The sequence below is a fragment of the Varanus komodoensis genome, unplaced genomic scaffold (genome assembly GCF_004798865.1).
Source record: "Varanus komodoensis strain SLA01 unplaced genomic scaffold, ASM479886v1 scaffold8, whole genome shotgun sequence".
Classification (NCBI taxonomy): domain Eukaryota; kingdom Metazoa; phylum Chordata; class Lepidosauria; order Squamata; family Varanidae; genus Varanus; species Varanus komodoensis.
In genome coordinates, this window is record NW_025336481.1 from 29,016,507 (window position 1) to 29,039,404 (window position 22,898).

The following is a 22,898-nucleotide window of genomic DNA, read 5'->3' on the forward strand; positions in this document are numbered from 1 at the left end:
TTTGAAATATGGCTGACATAAATATAAAATTACTGACTTTTCCTAATAATGGGGCATGACCACACAATCTATATTGCAACCTAATATGGAGAGATCTATTATAATAATTCACAAACCATTTCAAAAGCTAAAAGGACTGTACAGACCTATGCATCTCATGAATGTGTAAAATGTGTTGATAATTTTTCCCAGAAGTCTTGCAGTGCCATGAAACAATACATTGGATATATTTCATGCAATTTAGCTATTAATAAAACACTGGGCCTAAAATGCCAAGTTGGAAATATTTAACCAGTTCAAGGATAGCAGACATACAGACTTCAGATTTTCAGAATTACTCCCTCCAGCTCTATAGTCTTGAGGGATATAAGTCACCTTTCATGGCAATGGGGGATGAATTTTCTACATGATGTGTAATGCTTAACCCTGAAATAATATTGTTATATACCCAAAATAGTACTGTTATACAATTAAAAGCTTATAATTCTAAGAAGGCATGGATATAATTACTTTTAATTTATTGTTGTAAGCCACCCCGAGGCTTCGGCGAATGGGGCGGCATAAAAATGTTTTAATAAATAAATAAATAAATAAATAAATAAATAAAATATATTCCTTGGAATTACATAGTTGTTTAGCTATAATTGAAATCCATTGGCTGTTTTATAATTCATAATTTTCAGTCAGTCATTCCTGGGTATGAATGAATTTATCCCCATATAATACTGTTATTAATTCATGTGATGTAGACAACTGCCTTAAACAAAATAGTTGTTAGGAGAGAGGCAATTACATCACTGGTATTTTAGGTAAATGAAATGGTTGTGAGCACAGGATTGGAATACAAAGATTGGGTATGATCAACAGTCAGTGGGGTAGGGGCAGTCCAGTCCAAAATTTCCCAAATGCACCTCCACCCCAGAAGAAATGGTGTAAACAATGGTGCAAATTATAGAACCACATCCATCCTGGAAGATGATTCAATCCAGTTTATTACCCCTCAACATTTGTTTAGCACCAATATGTGCCTGATTTTACTGTTAACAAAAATGATGGGCTATCCTGCCTAAGAGTGTGTTGTCAGAAGAAGACACAATGGAGGCACAAACAGCAGAATTGCAAATACTAACTTGGATGAGTTCTGGTGTGACAGGAGTCCTCATCAGAAGATGGAAGAATCATGTTTGTGTAAATCTTACCAAGGATGAGTGCATATTGGAGCTCATGGGCACAACACACCATGCTTGGTAAAACTAAGGCTGTTCCTTTATATAAACAATGCAATTCTCTTATAAATCCACCTGATTTATGTTGAAATTATTTGGACTATGTGGTTGGGTGAAGAATGACCTGTTGGCTATAATGGAAACCATTTGAAGGGTGCAATTGTAAGGCTTCCTGATGTTGTCTGGGGGCCATAAGAATATTCAGTATCCTACCTTGGAAATCCTGTGATCTCGGAGCAGAAACTTCAGAGGCTGAGCCCCCACCCTGTCCCATCAGTTACAATAAGCACAGAAAGACTTGTGTTGGCTGTTTCCTCCAAAGTTAAAAATGCAACTTGGAGGTGAGAAAATGGGGTATCATGAATGGGGAGGTGTGCAGGCTGGAGCCAAGGCCTTATGTCAATTCCTGAGTTTGAAAACTATGTGAATGGCACCCAAAAGCAAATAAAACCATGCACCACATGTGTAAAGTCCCCCCCCCCAAGCAATTTGTCACATACTTGAAAGTAGGTGGATAATAAATGAAGAACACATGTTTCGAATGAACCAAATGAAACAGGAGCTGCCCAAGATGGCTAGCCAAGGTTATGAACAGCTGTGGGTATCACCTCTCCCTCCTGTCCTACTAAAGAATTGTTATCCTTTTAGGCTCACAGGTGAATTTACAGGACTGTTGGTGTCCACAGAATAAACGTTCTCAATGCACCTTTGCCTGATGTGCATCCTTTTCCCTACATTGATGTCTGATTTAGGTTTCTAAGTGCTGAAGTATCTTACATTTTGTGATATCTAAGTAGACGCTTTGGCTGTGACCCAAAAAGAACCTTCAGGCACAGCTGACAACTTGGACATACCTACTGGGGTATTTAATTTGTTTTCATTCGACAGGAGATCCCTATGTCATGATTCACAAACTGCTTTTGAGATCTTCTTCAGTTTCAAAAGTAATTTGCCATGCAACATGGGTAGAGGGATGCAGTTCAAAAAACACAAGTGCACATTGTCTTTGGGTGCACAGCATGAGTTGAACCATTCATTAGAGACTGTCCTTTACCAGCTGTAACCTGCTGCAGCTTTCTTAAGTTATATATTCTAGGCTATTACATAATATAGAAGGCTTATCTGCTAAAATACTGGTAAATCAGTCTTATCCATATATGCATGAAGTTCACACATATTTGTAACAGCAAATCTGAGAAATCAGTTGGCCTTCAAATTGACTGGAAAAGGTCATATTTTCTGACATTGCCTCATGGCCTCCTAAAATCTTAAGAATTACTTGCAAACTCAACACTCACACAGCTTTTGACAGCCACAGTAGGCGTATACTTCTGTTACTACCAACTAAATTGTCATAATGAGTGAGCTTTCAGGTTATTCATAACTCTTCGTCAGGCTGGAAGTTAGGTTTTCAGGGCAATCCCAATGCCAATAACAAAAAGTGGTGGGGAAGAACCAAGAAAAAATGGACACGATGGAAAAGCTCCAGAGATTATATCCTGCTAGAGACAAATCAGATTTCAGGCTACAGGAAGAGGTACACAGATAAGAAAAAACACTGTTTTTCCTTTTCTGATAATATAAATGCTAGTAGTTATTTAAATCTGTCTCTAGAAATTAAAACATATATACAGTATGTGAGATGGAGCAGTAGAAAAGAAAAGTGTTACAATCCTTGTGTTAACAAAGCTGGAGAACAATTTTCAGGGGTCTACTAGGTTAAAAAGAGTCAGTAGAAGCCAAACTGGGTAACATCACCCAGTAGCTGGAAGTCATCAAGTTCATTGGTGGTGAATTCCTAATTTTAACTTCATGGTGTTCTAAGTTTTAGGTTCCCATTCCTAGAAGGCTACATTCAGTAATTCACACATCCACACACACCCAAATAAACCTGAGTCAGGAATGTCAGGAACCTAACATTTGTTGGCATACCCCTTTCCCCACTTTAGACACTCCCATCCATGTGTGAGTGTAATATGGAGTGGAAAACTGACTCCATATTGTGGACCTTTGCACATTCACCCTATTCCAACCTTTGCCCATGCATGATGCCTAGAGATGTGCCAGTGTAGGGGCAACCCTGCTGAACTGGTCCATACTAATCAACACAGATTGACTGGGCAAAGTTGTGCAAAGATTGTCTGAATGATCCATGTGTTTGTTTAGCACACCCTCAGAAATTATCCCTTTAAAGCTTTTGCAGACATGTACTATACTGGCAACTAGATTCCTAGCAGATTATTCAGACAATTTCATATTGTCACAGCTGATAAAAACACATTACAAAGTTGTCTGAAGTACAGAAATCCAGGCATTATTCCTCCCCACCAAGCTTCTCTGAGAGTCTGAGGACCAGCCTGAATGGAATAGGAGCTTCCAACTGTGTTCACACAACATGACAAACAACCCTGCATGGTTACCGAGTCGCTATACACCAATCCTGTTCCTCCACCACTTTTCATCATTCATGTCAATGAGAATTAAGTACACATTGACCTCCTCCTATTCATACCAATGGAAACAAGATGTGGATAACTCAGGACTTTGTGCATGCTCTACAAGGTCAAAATGAAACAATAGCATATAAGAAGCAGATAATTACATTGTGTAATAAAATGTAAAACTTTATTTTTTTTTATTTGACAGCTTTAGAAAAGTAATAGGAATACGAGACTTTTTTTTTTCTAAATCCTCAAGCATGTACCATTATCAAATGAATTACAAAGCACATCAAGAAAACCAACTAGCTCAAGTCAGCAATTGGCTTAAATGGCCCCAAGTGTCCCTGAAAAGCTACCATGTGCTGAAGAAAAGCTGAAAAATCTCCACAGTGTCAGAAGGTGAGTTTTCAGCTGTTCAGGACTGTAAGATAATATTTCATATCCCATAAAGCATAGAGACAAACACAAGAGCATACATTTATGGAAAGGTTGTGATAATCCTGGAAGTCATCCACTTCAATCAACCACATCTTCAGTACCAAAAAAAAACAATCAGTTGGGTCTAGAGGTGGCAGCTTTTATTCACAGTCAGCCACAGAAAGTATAGTAATTTAAGACTCTTAATTATATACACCTGAGGAATATATGAAACTTCACATCACATTTGGCTCATTTGAAAGTTGTTATTATTAGGAGGGGAGTAACTTAGAAGAAAAGGAAATATGTTCAAAACTCTTTTTGAAAAGAAGATATATACCTAGATCCAGATAAATTGTCCACATACAGTGAGCATAAAGCAGTGAGCATAAATGAGATAATGAGATGCATAACCAGAAGGACATTCATTTCAAATGTGGATATTACCCATTAGTTTCAATGGCACATCATTTGGATGTGCACTCCAAAATGCACCCGAATCCACAACTGAGAAATGGCATCTAATGTAAAGAAATAAATAACCTCTTCATTTGTATCAAATTCAGTTTATCTGCACAGTTCCCAACACAATTTAAAACATGATTTGTGGGTATATTGACTTTTTAGTTGAGACTTCTGGCTGTTATGCTGAAACTGTATGCTAATGTGTAGACTCATAGGATTGCAAGAAAGTACATGGTGTATTACGGAATTGTGTCCAGTGATCAACATCAGTGTTCAGGTATTCTGCCGCTGAACAGAGGCAAGCATGCAACAAGAGGGATCAGTCTAAGTCCCACCCCTTTCCTTTGCATGCATTGCTCTCTGCTTGTGGGGAGCTTTCTCTTCTCCTTGTGTGCCACAGTGTTGGATAATTGGTGCACTGGCTAGTGTGGAGAACATCCACAGATAGAAGAAGCTCTCCTCTTCAGACACATGCCCTTCATGAATTGTGTGAATGAGGAACAGATAGAGGGCAAGAGCCCTAATTTCAGTTGTGTGTTTTCCCAGTTCAGATACCAAATGCCTGACTGCTTAGGTGCCCTGGATTCTAGTGTTACGATGTGCTGCCATTTTACTGTGAATACCTCTGCCTGCCACATTGGCTGTTGGCAGTGTAAATATGTGCAGCAGAATTAATATCTTATCATGGGTTATTATGCTACTAGATGCTACTAGGAAGAAGGAAGAAAGGGGAATGGAAAAGCAATAGTTCATTGCTATTTTGTAATATTTTAATGGGATCAGTAGAACAAAATACACAGTTAAACGTTTACATGTAATTGATATCAACAGGATTGCTGATGAACTATTGCACCCATTGCATATAGAAATGTTATTATAATAATAGGACTGCTTTCTGTATAAAAGTATTATTTAATAATTTATAGTATTTGTGAAGGTACATAAATAGAGTATAAACTGAATTTTAATTGGATGTATTTCTATACAAGAATTACTCTTTGCTTTTAGTTAATTGCATGAAGGGGATATGATTTGGCCCCTGATGTTAAAAAAAAAAAAACACACACATTCCTTTCTTGAAACAAAATAAACCTTCATCCATTCATTTACATGGTAGTTTCTTCCCATTCTAGTTCCACATCACCTACAAAAAAACAGAAAACTAGCTGATGACTTTAGAAAGTAATCTTATCAGGTTACATGTTAAGTACAAATACAAAGGAATTAAACAAATAAAAATGTGGTGCTTCAGCTGCTATTGCTGCCATTAGCAAACCAAAGGTAATGGCTGTTTTTTAGAGTTATATTTTTGGGAATCAATAGGGTAAGATAAATCTTGTTACTGCTGTGTTCAGTTTCTGCCTATTTATTCAGTGAAAAGTTGTTTGCACTGAAAAGATGAATATACTGGTCCTGACTCAAAGATAAAACCAAGATTTGATAGCTTTTTTTTATCTGGGAAGATAGTGACATTGTTAATGAATATGGTCAGTATATAAGAAGTGGAGAAATTGGTAAGAAAATTTAGTCTCCAGTATATTGACTTGGAGATGACAAGAAGCCAAGTGGACATATCAGACAGACAACAGAAATTAGATTGGATGGTAGGAGAAAGTTCTGGGATAAAGAAATAGAGCTGAATGTTATAACTTTTTAGGTTGTACTGAAAACCACTTTTTCAGCTAATCCTTCTAGTGTCTGCCCAAGAGACAATCACAAAAGCAAATAAAACTTTAAATCAAATGGCATTTCTTAAAATATGTTGTTTCACTATGCCCAAGGAACTGCACCCAACAGTGTAAAAATAAATTGATTTTGGCACAATCTAAAGCTTTTTACCTTCCATGGCATCCAAAGAGTCCATCTTTTGCAGTACTGAATAGTTAACAAAACATACAGGCTGGCTGCTTCTCTTGATAGTGAGTAAATCCAAAACACATTGGTGCAAATATATATACTGTGCCTGTAAAGTGTAGAAATGAAAGAATACTCAGGTTTGCTTATTTATCAGTGGACAAATTGCTGCCATTGAACATGTTTTGAGGTAATTTGGAGATGTAGATATAGAACAGTTTTAGCAAAAAGAACTTTTAAAGATGAATTGATGTTTTCTCAGATTGCTGGAGGGCATTCTAATAATCTTTGGCAAACTGCCTGGCCTTGGAATGGGAGGCAGGACCGAACTTCCTGTAGCAGCTCTTTAATGGTACAGCAGAATTGAGTTGAATGGTTTTAAAAATGAGATTAGCAAGTTCAGGAAGGATAGAGCTATCAACAGCTACTAGTCAATATGGCTATATATTATCTCCAGTATAAAGATAATATGTTTTTGGATCCTCCTTTCAAGGGGATATGACTGGGAGGTGCTACTCCATATATGTCCTGCTTGTGGGTTTTCTGCAAGCATCTGGTTGGCTATTATAGGAATAGAATGCTGGAATACTAAGGACTTTGGTTTAATCTAGCATAGCTCTTGTATGTCCTTTTGAAGTAGAAGTGGGAGGAATGTTATTTGGGAGACCAGCAAAGACAAATATATAGGAATAATTTCCTTTATTTTTTCTGGAATCCTGGGGGACACTACTACCATTCCAGGAAGGGCTTCCAGTCAAATAGAGAACTCAAGGCCATCTCTGTGGAGAAGAAGACATCAATATTACAGTGCCATACAGAAACGATAAGACCAAATAGAGCACATTGCAAGACTTCCTTTCACTCCCAATCAGGCACGCTCAGTCTGAAGAAACTTGGCCCTGGCTCCTAATCCAAAGGAAGCTGCTATCCCAAAGGCTGCCAGAATGCTGTCTGGGAGGTCAGGGAAAATGTGCCACATCCCAGGCACACCAGGGTACAGTGAAATGCACTCAGCTAAATCAAGGCTAAGTTTTATCCATTGCAGCATCCCTGGTGGACTCAAGATCATGGTGTCATATTAAAGCTAGTTTCACTTCAGGATAAAGGGGGAAGTGGTAATAAAATTCATATGACAGAAACAAAATCAAAGCAAACTTCTACCGGGTTATACATTTAGAAGCATCCATGATCCATGGAGATAGTAGCCATTTGGAGAACCAGGAGCAATGTTCCCAGCTACTCTATGTGGATGGAGCAGGAATAACTTCACCATTAGGAAACAGTGATCTGCCTTTCCCTGTAAGACTTCCTGCACACCATGTGGTAAACAACAGCCTTTGTGAGGTTATAATGATTTTGGTTTCCCTTGGAGAAAAGGAGGAAGTAAAAACTCCAGTTTGCCATCTGCTTGTCTAGAGTACCTGGATTCTAGCCCCCATCAGCCCAAGGCAAAATGAAAGATAGAAATCTAACTAAATCAATAAACAGCATGCGACCACACACACACACACACACACACACACACACACACACGAGAGAGAGAGAGAGAGAGAGAGAGAGAGAGAGAGAGAGAGAGAGAGTTTCATGCTGCTTATCCATGTTTTGAGTGTTGATGAGTCTGCTGTTGAAATAGTTGCTCTGTTTTCTCGAACAGCTTTCTCTGAGCTGATGCCCCTAGATGTGCTAGCCTTCATTGTCCAGGCAACCCAACCTGCATGAGATAGCATTTTATCACATCACCCCCCCTCCCACCACCACCACTTTCATTCTGAAGGCATAAACCAGGGTTTCTATCTCAGTGGTTATTTCTGAGGTTTGAAATGTCTTACCAGATTTTGTACCATGCACATTCTTTCACTTCTCAGTTCTGCTACAAGTCCATAGATATCCACAAAGTCATGGTCATTCATATGCTGTGTTAAATGGTCCAGGGCAATATAAACTCCTGTTCTTCCAACTCCAGCACTATAGAGAACAAATTGAAAATGAAGTCTGTGCATAAGGTTGTCTAAAGCATCTAACTGAAAATTAAAGTTTCAGTAACAAATAGAATTCAGCTTGAATAATAAAATAATTTACTTTAGTATAATAATACTTGGTGAATAGTATACCATGCTTTTAAAATATTATATTTCTCTAGTATGTATACTACAGAATCCAGTCAAAACAGTGAGAAACTGCTGGTTAGGATACATCCCACATATTCTAAGCACCTGCCCTAGCTGATATTATTGAAGACTCACTGCAATGAAAGCTGCCATACTGAAGCTGCTTCATCATCTTTCTGAATTTACTACCCGATGCTTATAATTGACAGTTGTCCAGCAGATGCTTCTCATTCAGTTTGCTGGTATACTTGAAGTAGAGCTCTTCATTACATTAAGTGTGAGATATTGATTCTATGTTCTATATGTAAGCATACCTTTCTTGTTATCAGCATTTTGTTCTTTTTCTTATACGGTTCTGGCCTTTTCAACAACACAGCCAATGACCACTTCCCCACAGAAGGGTAGGCAATTTGAGATGGTGGCAAGTTGGATAAATTCTCTTTTTATTCCTGATAAGCTAATCTCACTATTTTGTGACATGAGATTCTATTCAAATAAATGATCTGCTTACCTGCAGTGAACAACGATGGGTGTACTATCATGGGCTCGGCTGGCACGGATCAGCTTTACAAAATGGACTAAGGACGTGCTTGTTTCAGGTACTCCATGTTCAGGCCAGGCAGTAAAGTTACACTGACGAACCATCATACAATCCCCGTGCTTTAAAGGTCAGGTTGAAATAAATAAAGAAAGATTTTGTTTTAGAATTGCAAAGAATTCTGTGAACTGCAGAATTGTGGCCTTGTCATTCTACACAAGAAACTTGTCCTTGATTGGATTATCTTAGAAAAAATATTTAATGATTGGTAAGGCAACCTCACCCCAATGCTGAAGAAATAATACACTTGGTTAGGACATCAGATTGTAGCCCATTGTTCAACTGGATAAAATGACACTTGACACAATACTCAAGAATCAAGCACATCTCAGAGTCACTGGCACTATTCAGTAAAGAAGGTGGTCAGTCCTCAAAAATGTTACTGTCTGCTGTTAATAAGATGTTTTCTTAGTACTTGTTTCATGTTGTTACCATCTGAAGTGGCGAATTGGACATGCTGAAATATCTCTAAAATTAGCAGTCAGGCCTAATTCAGATATATATATATATATATATTACTTGATGTTTCATCACTTGATGACACATCATTCAATGACTTTCAGCCAAATGTGTAAACTGCCTTTTCTACTGAAAAAAAATATGTATATTGTGTTTGAGTGATGATAATGAAAGTTTTCTGTGTTTTCAATCTGTTATGACCATTCACTCAAGGAATAATATCCTGCTGTTGCAGTCTGATAGAATAGAATAATATGTGTTAACTTGATTTCAGATTCACTGTACTTTCCTTGCATCTGGACACTCAGCACACTCCTGATTTTGCACTAGAAAACTTAAGCAGGAGTAAAACAAATGGTCATCTGAATATCACTTTTTGGTTCACAAAATATACAGACATGTTTGTAAGTATAACATCCAAGATAGCAGATTCATAAATGCACAATAAACATCCAGGACAGCTGGATATATTTAGGATTAAAACCAGAAGTTTAAATAGCAGACCAATCATATTTTTCACAGGATTTTTAAAAAGTAGACATGAACTTACCCTTTCAATTTTTAGATCTCTGATGGTCCAGTCTATCTGAATATCTTCCACTAATTTAGTAATCACAATATCTCCAAAAACAGTCACCGGAATATTGTCTTCAGGCCAGTATTGATGACACCTGATCTGCAATCAATTTGGAGTAACATGGTTTTATACAAGCTTCTTGGATGTGTAATTGGCGGTTATCAAATCTATTTGGTGACTTACCCGTCCTTTTTCAAAACACTGAGTAAGCATAACAAGAGTTTTTGCTCTTGTTTCCCATACCATTCTCCAGAAATCTCCCACCGTGCCTGGTAATGGTCCTTGAGTTGCAATAAATTCATTTGGACATAAATATCCCTAAGGAAAAGATGAATCTTAATGCATACTGATAAAGTAAAAGGAGAAACATGCTTTCAGCAATAAATATAATTTTAAGGCATATCTCATGTGTCTATACTATTAACAAAAATGCACCTTATTATTGCATGAGGACTTCAGAAATTCACTCATTCTGAAAACTCAGTGTATTCCTATGAACATTCTGAAGGACCTGGACATTACAAGTAGCCATTTGTGTCGTACTTTGTAATGTCCCTCTCACTGGATGATATACACACCTCAGAAGGTGATAGTGCTTAGCCATATACAAGTGGGAAGTATAATAGAATTTGCTGTATAGAGTGCTCCTGCTCAGGTGTATAAGTAAATAGAGAGATGGATGATGGATATGTAATGCCCCATACACTCATACATACTGTGTGGAGGAGGCAGCCCTGAGCTCACAATACCCTTGATAGAAATCAATTTTATTTATTTATATATTAAAGGTTCTGTAAGTGACTTAAAAGCAACTTAAAGCCTTTGAGTGTGGATCACAACAAATTGTGGCAAGTTCTTAAAGAGATGGGAGTACCAGACCATTTTATTTGTCTCTTAAGAAACCTCTATGCAGGTCAAGAAGCAACAGTGAGAACTTGGAATTACTGATTGGTTCCAAACTGGAAAAGGAGTATGGCAAAGATTGCAGGGAGAAATATCAACAAACTCAGAAATGCAGATGATACCACTCTCATGGCATAAAGTGATGAGGAACTAAAGAGCCTCTTGATATGGGTGAAAGAGGGGAGCACAGAAGTTGGCTTCAAACTCAACATTAAGAAAACTAAGATTATAGCATCTGGTCCTATCACTTCCTGGCAAATAGATGTGGAAAAAATGGAGGTAGTGACAGATTTTATTTTCTTGGGCTCCAAGATCACCACAGATGGTGACTGCAGCCAAGAAATTAAAAGATGCTTGCTCCTTGAGAGAAAAGCTATGGCAAATCTAGACAGCATACTAAAAAGCAGAGACATCCCCCTGCCGACAAAAAGTGTGTATAGTCAAGGCTATGGTTTTCCCAGTTGCAATGTATGGCTGTGAAAGCTGGACCATAAGGAAGGCTGAGCGCCGAAGAATTGAGGCCTTTGAATTGTGGTGCTGGAAGAGACTCCTGCGAGTCCCTTGGACCACAAGGCGATCAAACCAGTCAGTCCTAGAGGAGATCAACCCTGACTGCTCTTTAGAAGGCCAGATACTGAAGATGAAACTCAAACACTTTGGCCACCTAATGAGAAGGAACGACTCACTGGAGAAGACCCTGATGCTGGGAATGATTGATGGCAAAAGGAGAAGGGGATGGCAGAGGATGAGGTGGCTAGATGGAGTCACTGGGGCAGAGGGTGTGGGCTTGGGTGGACTGTGAGGGATGGGTGGAGGACAGGAGAGCCAGAGGAATGTTGTCTATGGGGTCATGATGGGTCGGGCATGACTTTGTGACTAAACAACAACAAGTGACTTACAGTGTTCTCCCTGAGTTTCATATATAATCAGAGTTAGATTTGGTTTATACTGCATTCCATATGGAGATTGGCACTTTCATATTTATGTTTCCTTTTATGGATTTTTATGATAAGGTTTAAGAACCTAAGTGGAGCCCTGTTGGATTGGACCAAGAGTCTATTTAACCCAGCACCCCATTTTGAACAATAGCTCATCAGAATAGACTGTACATAACAAATGTACATTTTGCATCCCTCAGTTACAGCCCCTCACCTCATTCTTCCACTGCAGAGGATTAACATAGCTTTTCCTTGCCACCTGTTCTGTATATTATGTATCATATAACCAATAAACAGCTGTGAATTACTAAACCTGTAAGTATCTAGAATTTTATTTGACTTGTCAGTATAATTCCATAAAGGACTAATCGTTCTCCAGTGTGAACAAATATTGGAAGATATCCTTTAGAAACAGTATCACTGGAAAGAAACCCCAATGAAAGAAACAAATGCTTATAGTTCTGATTTCCAAACCCTTTCTCTGACAGTTAATTCTTTTTTAGTGCTAAAATAGAAATGGTCAGCTACTTCTCTTGGAAAATAAAGAATGGAAAGGTTCTTCAGGAGGAAAACATTACATTAGCCATACAGAGATGAACGACCCTTTTAGGGCTGGAAATGCCAAGTTTTATCCACATTAACAAGAAAATAAACTAATACAGAATATCTACAAGAGAATTTAGTTGCAAAAGAAATAGAGATCCATGACCCTTTATATATTATTTTTGTCTGCTTCCCCATAATCAGTTTTAATAATTCTGTGGCATTGTAGAACTATTAAAAATGAGCTGTGAGTATACCTTGATGGCGATCATTGAATATTGCTTCACATTCCTTAAATGCCAAAAATAAGTTATAGGCCAGACATATTTCATCAGCCCGTGAGGAGAAAAAGCTGTTCTAAAATTTAGGAGATCTTGGCTCCCTTCTAATTTCTGTTTTGACTGGGGCATGTCTCTGTCATCATCAAATTCCCACCTGCAATCTGGGAGCAACAACAACCTAAACTTGAGAAGGCAAATGCAGTGCTATGCAGCTCAAGGATGAGCAACACACAGTCTGTGGGCTGGCGTGTTTTGCAGCCCCCACCCCCACAGAGCTGAGCTGCCAGGCTGATGATGAACTTGGTGTCACCGCGGCAAAAAGGCCAAATTTTCCCTCCCAAACAATGCATACGATGACTGTGTTCCTTTTTTTAAAATGACAAAATATGCTCTCCATGCCTTCCAGGAGCATGATTTGCCACCCCTGATGTAGGTAAGGAAAACCATGTTCAAAACCTAATTCTGAAAGGCTCATTTTGGGTAGGAAGACTGGGAGTGATAGAGGAGATGTTGAACAATGTAGCACAGTGATTCCTACCAAACTATAGCAGTACGAGAGTATTATGACATTTCATTTTTCAGCAGATCTAAATCGCAGCTGCTCTCGGAGTGACTCCATAGCAAGGATAATTGAGTATTTGGGCCAGTGGTATAGCAGAGACTTTGGTATGTTTTAGTCTCTGGAAGTGACTGGATACAACATTTTCTAAGCGAAACAATCTCACAGTTATAGTGTTCTTCAGTATTGTTCAGCAGATTATGCCTGGTTGCTGATTAAAGAGGGCTATAATGGTAAAACAGTAGGGTTTTAGTCAGAAGAGGGCACATGAGTACAGGGTGAATTCTGTGCACCTGAACACACTAAACAAAAAGTAGTTTATTGACCAGATAATAAAAATAGCACAGGAGCTGTGGCAGGAGGTGGGATGGGAATCAGGCAAACACATGAGAATTTTGTGAAAACAAATAGGGAAATATTTTCTAACCCCCCATCTCCCAGTTGTGGCAATTCCTGATGATGATGATGATGATGATGGAGGGAGGAAGGGAGGGAGGGAGGGAGACCTCAGTTTCATGCATTCTCACAGGATGTATGTACTAGTGGTACAGTCATCGGTGTTAATGCCTCCAAAATTCAGTACCAAAGCAGTTGTTATGTCTCTATTTCACTGCTCAATGATACATAAGGCCTGTAACTATGGAAGACTTCCAAGGCTATGGTAACCGAATGCTGAAGAAAAATCACCATGAAAACTAATCCAGAGCAGGAGTTTACAGGCCATGGTAATAACCCAAGAAATCAAGTTCCCTCACCAGTCTATTAGTTTTTCCTTTACCATATACTTAAAAAGATCAGAAATTATCGTAATCTCTAGAAATGAAGCACTGCTGTAATGATAAAGCTGATGAGGATGAAGCAAATATGTGCTCAGTTGCATCAGGATATAGGACCTGAAGCAGTGGGCTCAAATTACAAGAAAGGGGATTTGAATTAAACAGAATCACTTCCTGGTGGTACAAGCTGTTTGACACTAGACAGAGCACCTCAGCTTTTGTTTGTTAGAGGTTTTCAAGAAGAGGCTAGGTGACCACCTGTCAGAAAGACCATGAAATGCAGGCACCTGCAACTTGGACCCTTGGGGTGTGTCTCTCTGGCATGAATTGCATTCATTTAAATGTGTCCCTCTGATTGAGACCTGCAGTGACTTTAGGGACTAGTGAGACTTCTTTAATCAACAGAAGACTTCTCTTCATCATATCAAAATTAGATTGAAAAAAGACAAAGTTGACAGAAATCCAGACTGACAGATATAGAATAGACTTCATGCTGAACCTGTATCTAACCTTTAGAAGCCAGTTGAGCTGATGATTGGTATAAAAGCTGAGATGTTTCCATATTATTTATTTAGGCATATATGAAAATTCCACTTTGCAGTGAAAATACAATGGATTTTTCTAGTAGAACCATTCCTTGTTTTCATTCCATTCCCCACCATCACCATGCTGGCATCGACTCAATTTGTATCATGCCAAACCAGCATGAGGGTTTCCTTTTTTATGACAGCAATTTGCACATTTTTTAAAGTGTGCAGACTATAATTTGTGCAAATTGCATTAAAATCAGTCTTTCACAAGTGTGGACTCACACTTACAGAGAACCAAACTTAAGTCTTGCCTAGTTAATATTCCTGGAAGTACAGGAGGCACCATAAAATGGAGAAGGTACCATCCGGCAGCATAAAAAAAACAAGGCCACAAATAGCTTAAAATGTTTCTTTGCTTTCACTTATAGCTGTTAAAAGATGAGCTATCAAGTGAAAGCAAAACTGCAAATGGATATTTGTTTGCCAGTTACAGTTAAATGAGCACATTTACAGTGAGATCTTCTAGTCTGATTATGAGGATGCTACCTCCTGCATTTTGACAATAGTTCAAACAAACAGTAATATCAACATATATTTAAATAGAAAAAAAGTATTATCTTAGGAACAGAAGCTAGTATGTAAGGTTAAGAAGGCAAAAAACCTGTTCTCCTTCCATATATGTACATATGTTCAGAAGGATGAACTAGTCTCACTTAAGCTAAAAGTAATGGACAAAATGACCCTTTGCATCTCTTAACAGGAATTTAGGATGAGAAATTCCTTTAACGTCACATGAAAGCAGTATGACATTCTTTATCCTTCTTTATCCTGAAAGACTAGAGAACAAGATACATTGGAACTCTTATTGGTAACAGACTATCTAGAGAAACCTTCTATCAAAACAGCTTCTGCATATCAATTTTGTAATTCTGGTGCACCATCTTTGCTGTAGTTATTTTGTCAAGAGGATCTGCAAGAAATGTGGCAGAACCCCTTAGGAAATGTGCTCCAATGTCTTAACAGTTTGTGACATTGCTTGATTGACTTTCAATACATTTACCAGGCGATTTACATTCCAGAAAACAATTAAAAACATCCATCTTTGGTGGTCTGTTTCCACCTTGGCCCAAAGTGTAAACTGCCACCAGCGCTTTGGGAACTTAGTGCCCATTTGTTCATACAGGAAATAGCAACCAAGGTGTTTTGTGAATTGATGGACAGGGAAAGCAATTCTGCAGGGATCAGCTGTAATAAGTATTGCACTTAAAGTGTTCATATTTCAATGTCCTGTGCCATCATTTAATATTTGCAGTAATGAAAATTAAAACATATCTTATTAAATCTCAATAAAAACACTTTATCTCATAGTCCTACATGCTATAAACTGATAGCAGAGGTTGTACTACAACAGACACAAAGGATGTAAGGATGTAAAAGAAAAACAGATACTTTTTAACATAATTTTTTTTCTAAATCACTTTTCTAAGAGAGATGAAGAATTGGAACAATGCAATAACAGTTTTAAATTATTTCAAACTTACAGACACATAGCTGGCATTGATGTAATCAGATCCAGGTATACTAGCATCAGGCATTAGCTTCACTCTGTTATTATTATCTATCCAACAGAAAAAAGACAATGTAATTAGTTATGCTTGTTTCAGACTACTAGATAGATAGACAGATGACAGATACAAAATTAAATATAAAATGTGTGTGTGGTAGCATATATGATAACTTCTATACAATGTTATTATAACTGATGGCATCCTGACAATACATTACAAATGTTAGCAGCTTACCAGCCATCCTTTTAAATAGTAATTATCTCTCTCTCTCTCTCTCTCTCTCTCTCTCTCTCTCTCTCTCTCTCTCGCAGTTTGACTTATAATAATATGAAAGGGTCCTAATATTGTAATATGAAAACTGAAAACTTTCTGTTTCTTATCACTGCAGTTTTCAGGTTTAACATATTCAGGAAGTCTACCCATTGATGGGTAATATGTATATTTGCCTCTCTTACAGTAATAAGAAAAGTAAAGTGTCAAAGAGAAATTTCAAAGCTTGAACTGCTTTTTGTTCATTCATCTACGCACAGCCTTTATAAAATCCTAATGCATCCAGTTCCCTCACATCTGAACCTAATATTCATTTCTTCGTAAAGATGTGAGGCATGGAAGTACACTTAGACAATTTCAAAACTAAGCATGGACATCATAGTATGCACTGCCATACTAAGGATATACTGGAAATTGGAGCACAGAAAATGTCCTGAACCAGTGGTAGATAACGGGAGCAGCTGTTCTGAAAAGTTAATAGCACAGAATGTGGCTACATTAACAGAGGAATGCTTTGCCTCCCATCTCACATCACAGCTAATGCCTAAAATAATAATGGTATTTCTTGTCTTATTAACTGAAAAATGAAGCAGTGTTGACTACAGAGAGACAGACTCCTGTCTCCTGTGATAAAATCTATCCTGGCCTTATAAGTCATCATATATTCACTCTGATCTTTAGCGAAACTCTTACACAGTGCATTTACAAGTAACCTTAAGAAAGCATCACTATGTTCAAGCGGAAAGTGAATATGCAAACAGGTGGATTTTACATTTTCATATATAAGACACTTATTTTCCACCAGGAGAAAAGGTTCGGAAAAAGAATAAGGATGTTGAAACCTTGATCATGTTGCAAAGATAAGAAACTATTTCAGAATACATAGTTTACTTTACCTCCATCTTAATGTTTGTGTGAGGAAGCTAAACTGTATTAAAGCAAGGCATTTAATTAAATGAATAAAGAACTAAAAAGCTATACAGTCTATAATAAGAAATTATAATGTGGTATATCAAGATTCATGTTTACAATAGGATGTTCTCTTTAAATATTACATTGAGATAAAATAAAAGTTCAAGATATATTTGAAATATATTTTTTCAGCTAGTGGGATAATTAGTAAATGCAGCATACATGGCTTGATGTTTGGGAAACGGTTTTTGGACCTGTTCCAAGGAAGGTCAGCATCAGTTGAGGCAAGATCTGGAAGAAACTTGGGAAGTTCCTAGAAGATAACATATATGAATATTTGTTTATAAAAGTTTGTTTATAAAAACATCATGGTATTATTAAATCAGCAGTGAACATGTACACAGAAAGTCCAGTCTTATTAGCACATACAATTCATCTCTTCAGATTGGCATACATAAGATAGCTTGCAAGTACTATATTCTGTCAGTCTCAATGATATAAAAGAACTGATCTGCCTTTACTTCAAATCAGTTCATAAACCTGAATTTCTCTATGCAGACTGGCACTGTACAGAGGAAGAAAACACATCCACAACTGATATTATTTTTTAATTTCTAAAGTAGAAAAATATTTTTACTGTTTATTGCACATGATCATTTATCTGAAGTTCTGAAATTGCAATGCCTGTGTATTTTGTGTGAGTGGCAGGGGTGGCGGGGGGGGGGATTCTTGTATTTGTCCTTGCAAAAGAAAATAAGCCAATGTCATCAAATAAAACACTTAGATTCAGCAGTGTCAGTCTGGTGTGAGGAAAGATTTGGGCGTTTTGAATAATATGGCACATCTAAGGACAGCTGGCAAGATTACAGAAGTCTTTCACCTCATTGTCAACCCTCGTTACATCAGCAGTGTCAGATGCTAAGCTACAGAACAGAGTATCAGGCTAAACAATCTGAGCTTATATGAACTTTCACCTTAAAAGTTTTGATAAAGTCAGATTACTGCCTTTTTGTACTTTTGAGGGAGATTACCTTTTCCTAGGTCATTTAATGTGGCAACCATGGCCTGCCTTGGCCTCATCTATCAGTAATGCATTTTCCCTAACCCTTTATTTTGGGAGAGCAATTGCTACAGCATGAGGACAAGTAAGTATTTAATCAAGCAGGGACAACTGGCAATTTGTTACTCCTCACTGACCTCTGCCTCTGCGCAGGAAGGACAGGAAGATATATGCTGGGCATAACGAATACAGATAAGTAGAGGCAGGAGTATATCACATCCCTGCTCAAAATATTAAATATAATCTAAAATACAAAGGAATGGAAGTGACATTGGTCACGTAAAAAGTAGAATACACTGATGACAGGCAGGTTCTCAAGAGTTAGAAAAGAAGAAGAGAAAAACAGGGTTAAAATAAAATTGTTATTAACGCTTATCATTTCACCACCCTCCAGCAACCATCAAAGACTTCAACTTACTGCTAACAATGTCATTGTTTCTTGGAAATAGCCCATTACACACTATTCTGATCAAAACTTATCTCTATGATTAGTTGAGTGTTCCCCGTTCATTGTTTTGAACATGGTCTAATGCCAAATGCTTGGGAAAAGTTCAAAACATTGCAAAGTAAAATGATATCATGGGAAATTAATTTCTCCTACTGACTAATGCAAAGTTATTGTTGTGTGCCAGGTTTTCTTCCCTTTGTGTGTTTAAGGCAACAGGCCATTTCTTTGCAAAAACTATTTATTCACCAGAGGATACCCAATAAGTGCAGTCATCACAGAATGTATCTCTGAGCATACACATAAGAGTCCATTGAACCCAATCTAAACAACTGCTTCCAGAAACCCTCCTTTTGAGTACGTCTGTGCCTGATCCCTCCTGAAGGGCTCATTTGGAAGTGAACATGCCTCTATTCTATACATCTATCCTCTAATTGGCTATTCCTCTTCTCCCGACACTGCATCATGGGGTCAAGAGTTGTGCCAGGTTTGTCTGAGCTCTTCTCCCATGCCCCCACCTAACATTTGTGCATCTTGGCTATTCTCAGAGCCTGTCTGAGCACTTGGCATAAGTGCCCCTTCTTTCATCTCAAAGTCTGAAGCCCGACATTTCCAAGCCTCCTTTGCCTCCTCCCCTTCATTCTCTCTCTCCGAGTCCAGATTAGCGTGACTCATGAGTGCACGTCAAGGACAGCTGTCTCACTCATTCCCAAAAGATGTGACATGAGAATTGCCTTTTTGACAACCATTGCAAATATATGCACAAACAGAAAGTAACCTCCTCCAAAGAGGTAAGGAGGATGGCAAACAGAAGACAGGTCTTCTCAGTGGCTGCACCCAATCTATGAGATAGCATCCTAACAGCAGTTTACCTGGCACCTCCTTTACAATCTTTTTGGCACCAGGCAAAAACAATTTAATTTTCCATATAGTTTAATAATTGACTTTAATTCTGTATAATTCATTAATATTTAATTGAATTAAATGTTAGTGTGTTTTACTTGATTTTTTAAAATTATCAGGTTAAACTCTCAGTTGTACATGCGTATTATATCATACACTATATTGTATGTTTATTATACATTGTTGTAGTCTGTGTTTATGATGGGGATTGATTGTTACATTGTTGTATATTGTTTTAATTCTCATTGTTTATTTTGTTTTCATGTGTTTTGTAAATCTGCTCAGAGAGTTCTGCTGGACTATTGGTTAATGTGGATTATAAACTCAATTATAAATAAATATTAAAATAAACATGGTATACAGTTAGTATGCAAATGAAACAAGAGTTGTAGAAATAATTTAAGGCCATATGATTTCTTCTTCAGATTTAAACAAACTTAGGAAAATATCATTAGGTTCTTTCTTGCTTTGTTACCAACCACTCCTAGGGGAAGCAAAACCTGGGGTAGGATTGCAGATGAACAACAAAGTGAAAGGACAGAAACGGAAGGAGGAATCCTTCAAATATTAGCAGATCATACTAGCATTAATATTGATTGCTATTATTATTATTATTAATTATTATTACATTTCTATATCTCCCATAGCCAAAGCTTTCTGGACTGTTCACAACATTTAAATCACCCATCCTGATTTCAACCAGCCTGACCCTGCTTAGTTTCCAAGATTAGACAGGATTGGAATTTTTCCATATAGAACTTCAGGCTATATGGAATCTGATGATATGGAAAGCTAATGGAAGACAATCTGAGAGACAATACTGGTATAAAAAGCAGAATGGATTCATAAACAATATTAATATACATAATAATAGTAAAAAAAGTATTGCTCAAACTCATACTATAAAAGAGGAATATGGAAAGGAGAACACTTGTGGTAATATGTATGCATTTGTTAGTTTAAATATTTCTATCTGCCTTTCAGTGGATTAGGCTGTTAAGATAGTTAACAATGTAAATACAAAACACATATTAACAGCACAAAGGGTCCAGTATTTCAAATAGTGAATAAGGTAAACGTTTCCCCATGACATTAAGTTCAGTCATGTTTGACTCTGTTTCTTAGCTGATGGATCCAGCATTTGTCCCCAGACAATTTCTGTGTTAATGTGGCCAGCATGGCTTAACATAAGGTTCACAGAACATTGTTACCTTCCCACTGAAGTGGTACCTATTTATCTACTTGCATTTGCATGCTTTTGAACTGCTGGGTTGGCAGAAGCTGGCACCAAGCAACAGGAAATCACCCCATCAAGTGCAATTGAACTGCCAACCTTTTGATCCACAAACCCAGTGGCTCAGCAGTTTAAACTACTGTACCACCCACCATAATTAGCCCAAAGTCTTGCCGAAAAGCCATTTTTTCATTACCTGACAGAATGCAAGTGGCAACAAAATCAAATGTGCCTCCCGAGGCAGGCATTCCAAGTATAGCTGCTACACTAAAGTCAATTGGGCACACTCAGAATTTACTGGTATGACAACATGTTTAGCCTCTTCCCTGGCCATGCACATTACACCCACCCCAACTATTCAGCCCAAATTTGAAGAAGAGTGCAAAAGCTATGTTTTTGATTAACCATAGTTTGCTGTGATGCCCAATCCTAAATTGTGGTTAACAAGCCAGCTACCTTCAGGCAAAGCATAGTTAATCACAGATTATAAGTTTAAACAAAATGACAAACCATGGTTAAGCAAGTATAAAAGTGTAGGTTTGTGAACTGTTTCTGCTGGTCACATAGGAAAAGAAGGAGAAGTGTGCAAGCCCAGACATACCTATGCTCATTCACATCACAGTAAACTGTAGCTTAGCAAGATATTCAGACATGACCTCCATTCTGTGTACCCATTGACGACATCTTTTATGGGCAAAGGGCACAGAGTTGGGCTTCTGGTATTGCTCTGTGTGCATGGGCAAATTCATATGATAAGGGATTGTCCTTGGATCACCTTACCATTTACAGAAATGTTATTTTATCTCTCTCTCTCTCTCTCTCACTCTCTCTCCCTCCCTCCCTCCCTCCCTCCCTCTCTAAATCTCTCTTTTGGTCTCTCTGCATGCTAGTTCTGTACAAAGTGACTCCAAGTTTTCCTATCCTGGCAAGATAGAATTTCAGCTCTCTTGGGAGAAAAGAACATTGCATGCAGTACTGCTCAGAAGTATCTTATACTGAGGCCATTATTAAATGCAGACCAGGACTACTTAAGAGCCATGACCAAGAATCTGAAGGAAATGCTATTAATCTTCTCACTCTTTTGTTATTGCTTGAGAGGATGAAATATTATAATCTAATAGTATATCTGTCAATTGATTTTTCCCCTCTTCATTATTCACAGGTCCAGACAATGAACAATTCATGGCAAATCTATAAATACAAAATAATAAAGTCATTTGAGAATGACAAATGGTTTCTGGATTTGCAAATGCCTCTATGTGCTAGTAATGATGAAAACAATGCTTCTGAGACAACAAAAATGGTATCTATTTTAAAATTGTAAAAAACTTGATAGCCATATAGAAGAAGTTACTTATAAAAACATTAAAGTGTTTAAGCATAGTTTAAGTTTGACATACTTATTATATAAATGTCATGCACACTTTGGAAGATATATCTGTTTTTAACAGGATTAAAGACTTGCAGTGGTAAAAACACTGCTGGTTGTGATCGTATCATTTGTAATCAGTTGCATACTGTTGCTGTGACACATTACTGAGATGAATGGCATGTAAATAAGAACAATGCAAAGATCTTCTCAAACTCCCGTTCATTTAAGAGGGATCTTTACAAGAAGAGTGCTTGGAAGGCTACATTAGAATCTGTGGATATATTATGCATTTATGGAATCTTCCCTAATTATCAATTAAATATTGCCATAAACTACTTTGCCATATTCCTTCACTTTATTCTAAAATTAGGCTATAGCTATCCCCCAACCATTGCACATTCTTAAAGTGATTCACTTCTCAACCACTGCAGGTATCCAAGGAGTTTAAAAAATAAAACA

General features: G+C 37.6%; 1 protein-coding gene across 1 annotated transcript in view; it reads right to left on the reverse strand.

The window, feature by feature from the left end:
* Positions 1-5,655: 5,655 nt before the first annotated feature.
* The window catches only part of PTPRQ (protein tyrosine phosphatase receptor type Q), a 119,131-nt gene continuing 101,888 nt past the window's right edge, over positions 5,656-22,898 (reverse strand). The window contains exons 46-53 of the mRNA XM_044455453.1: positions 17,648-17,738; positions 16,217-16,293; positions 10,329-10,463; positions 10,119-10,244; positions 9,023-9,171; positions 8,233-8,368; positions 6,389-6,512; positions 5,656-5,693 (exon numbers count right to left, since the gene is read on the reverse strand). Coding sequence (XP_044311388.1) covers positions 5,656-5,693; positions 6,389-6,512; positions 8,233-8,368; positions 9,023-9,171; positions 10,119-10,244; positions 10,329-10,463; positions 16,217-16,293; positions 17,648-17,738 — 876 coding nt within the window. The remainder of the gene's footprint in view (positions 5,694-6,388; positions 6,513-8,232; positions 8,369-9,022; positions 9,172-10,118; positions 10,245-10,328; positions 10,464-16,216; positions 16,294-17,647; positions 17,739-22,898) is intronic.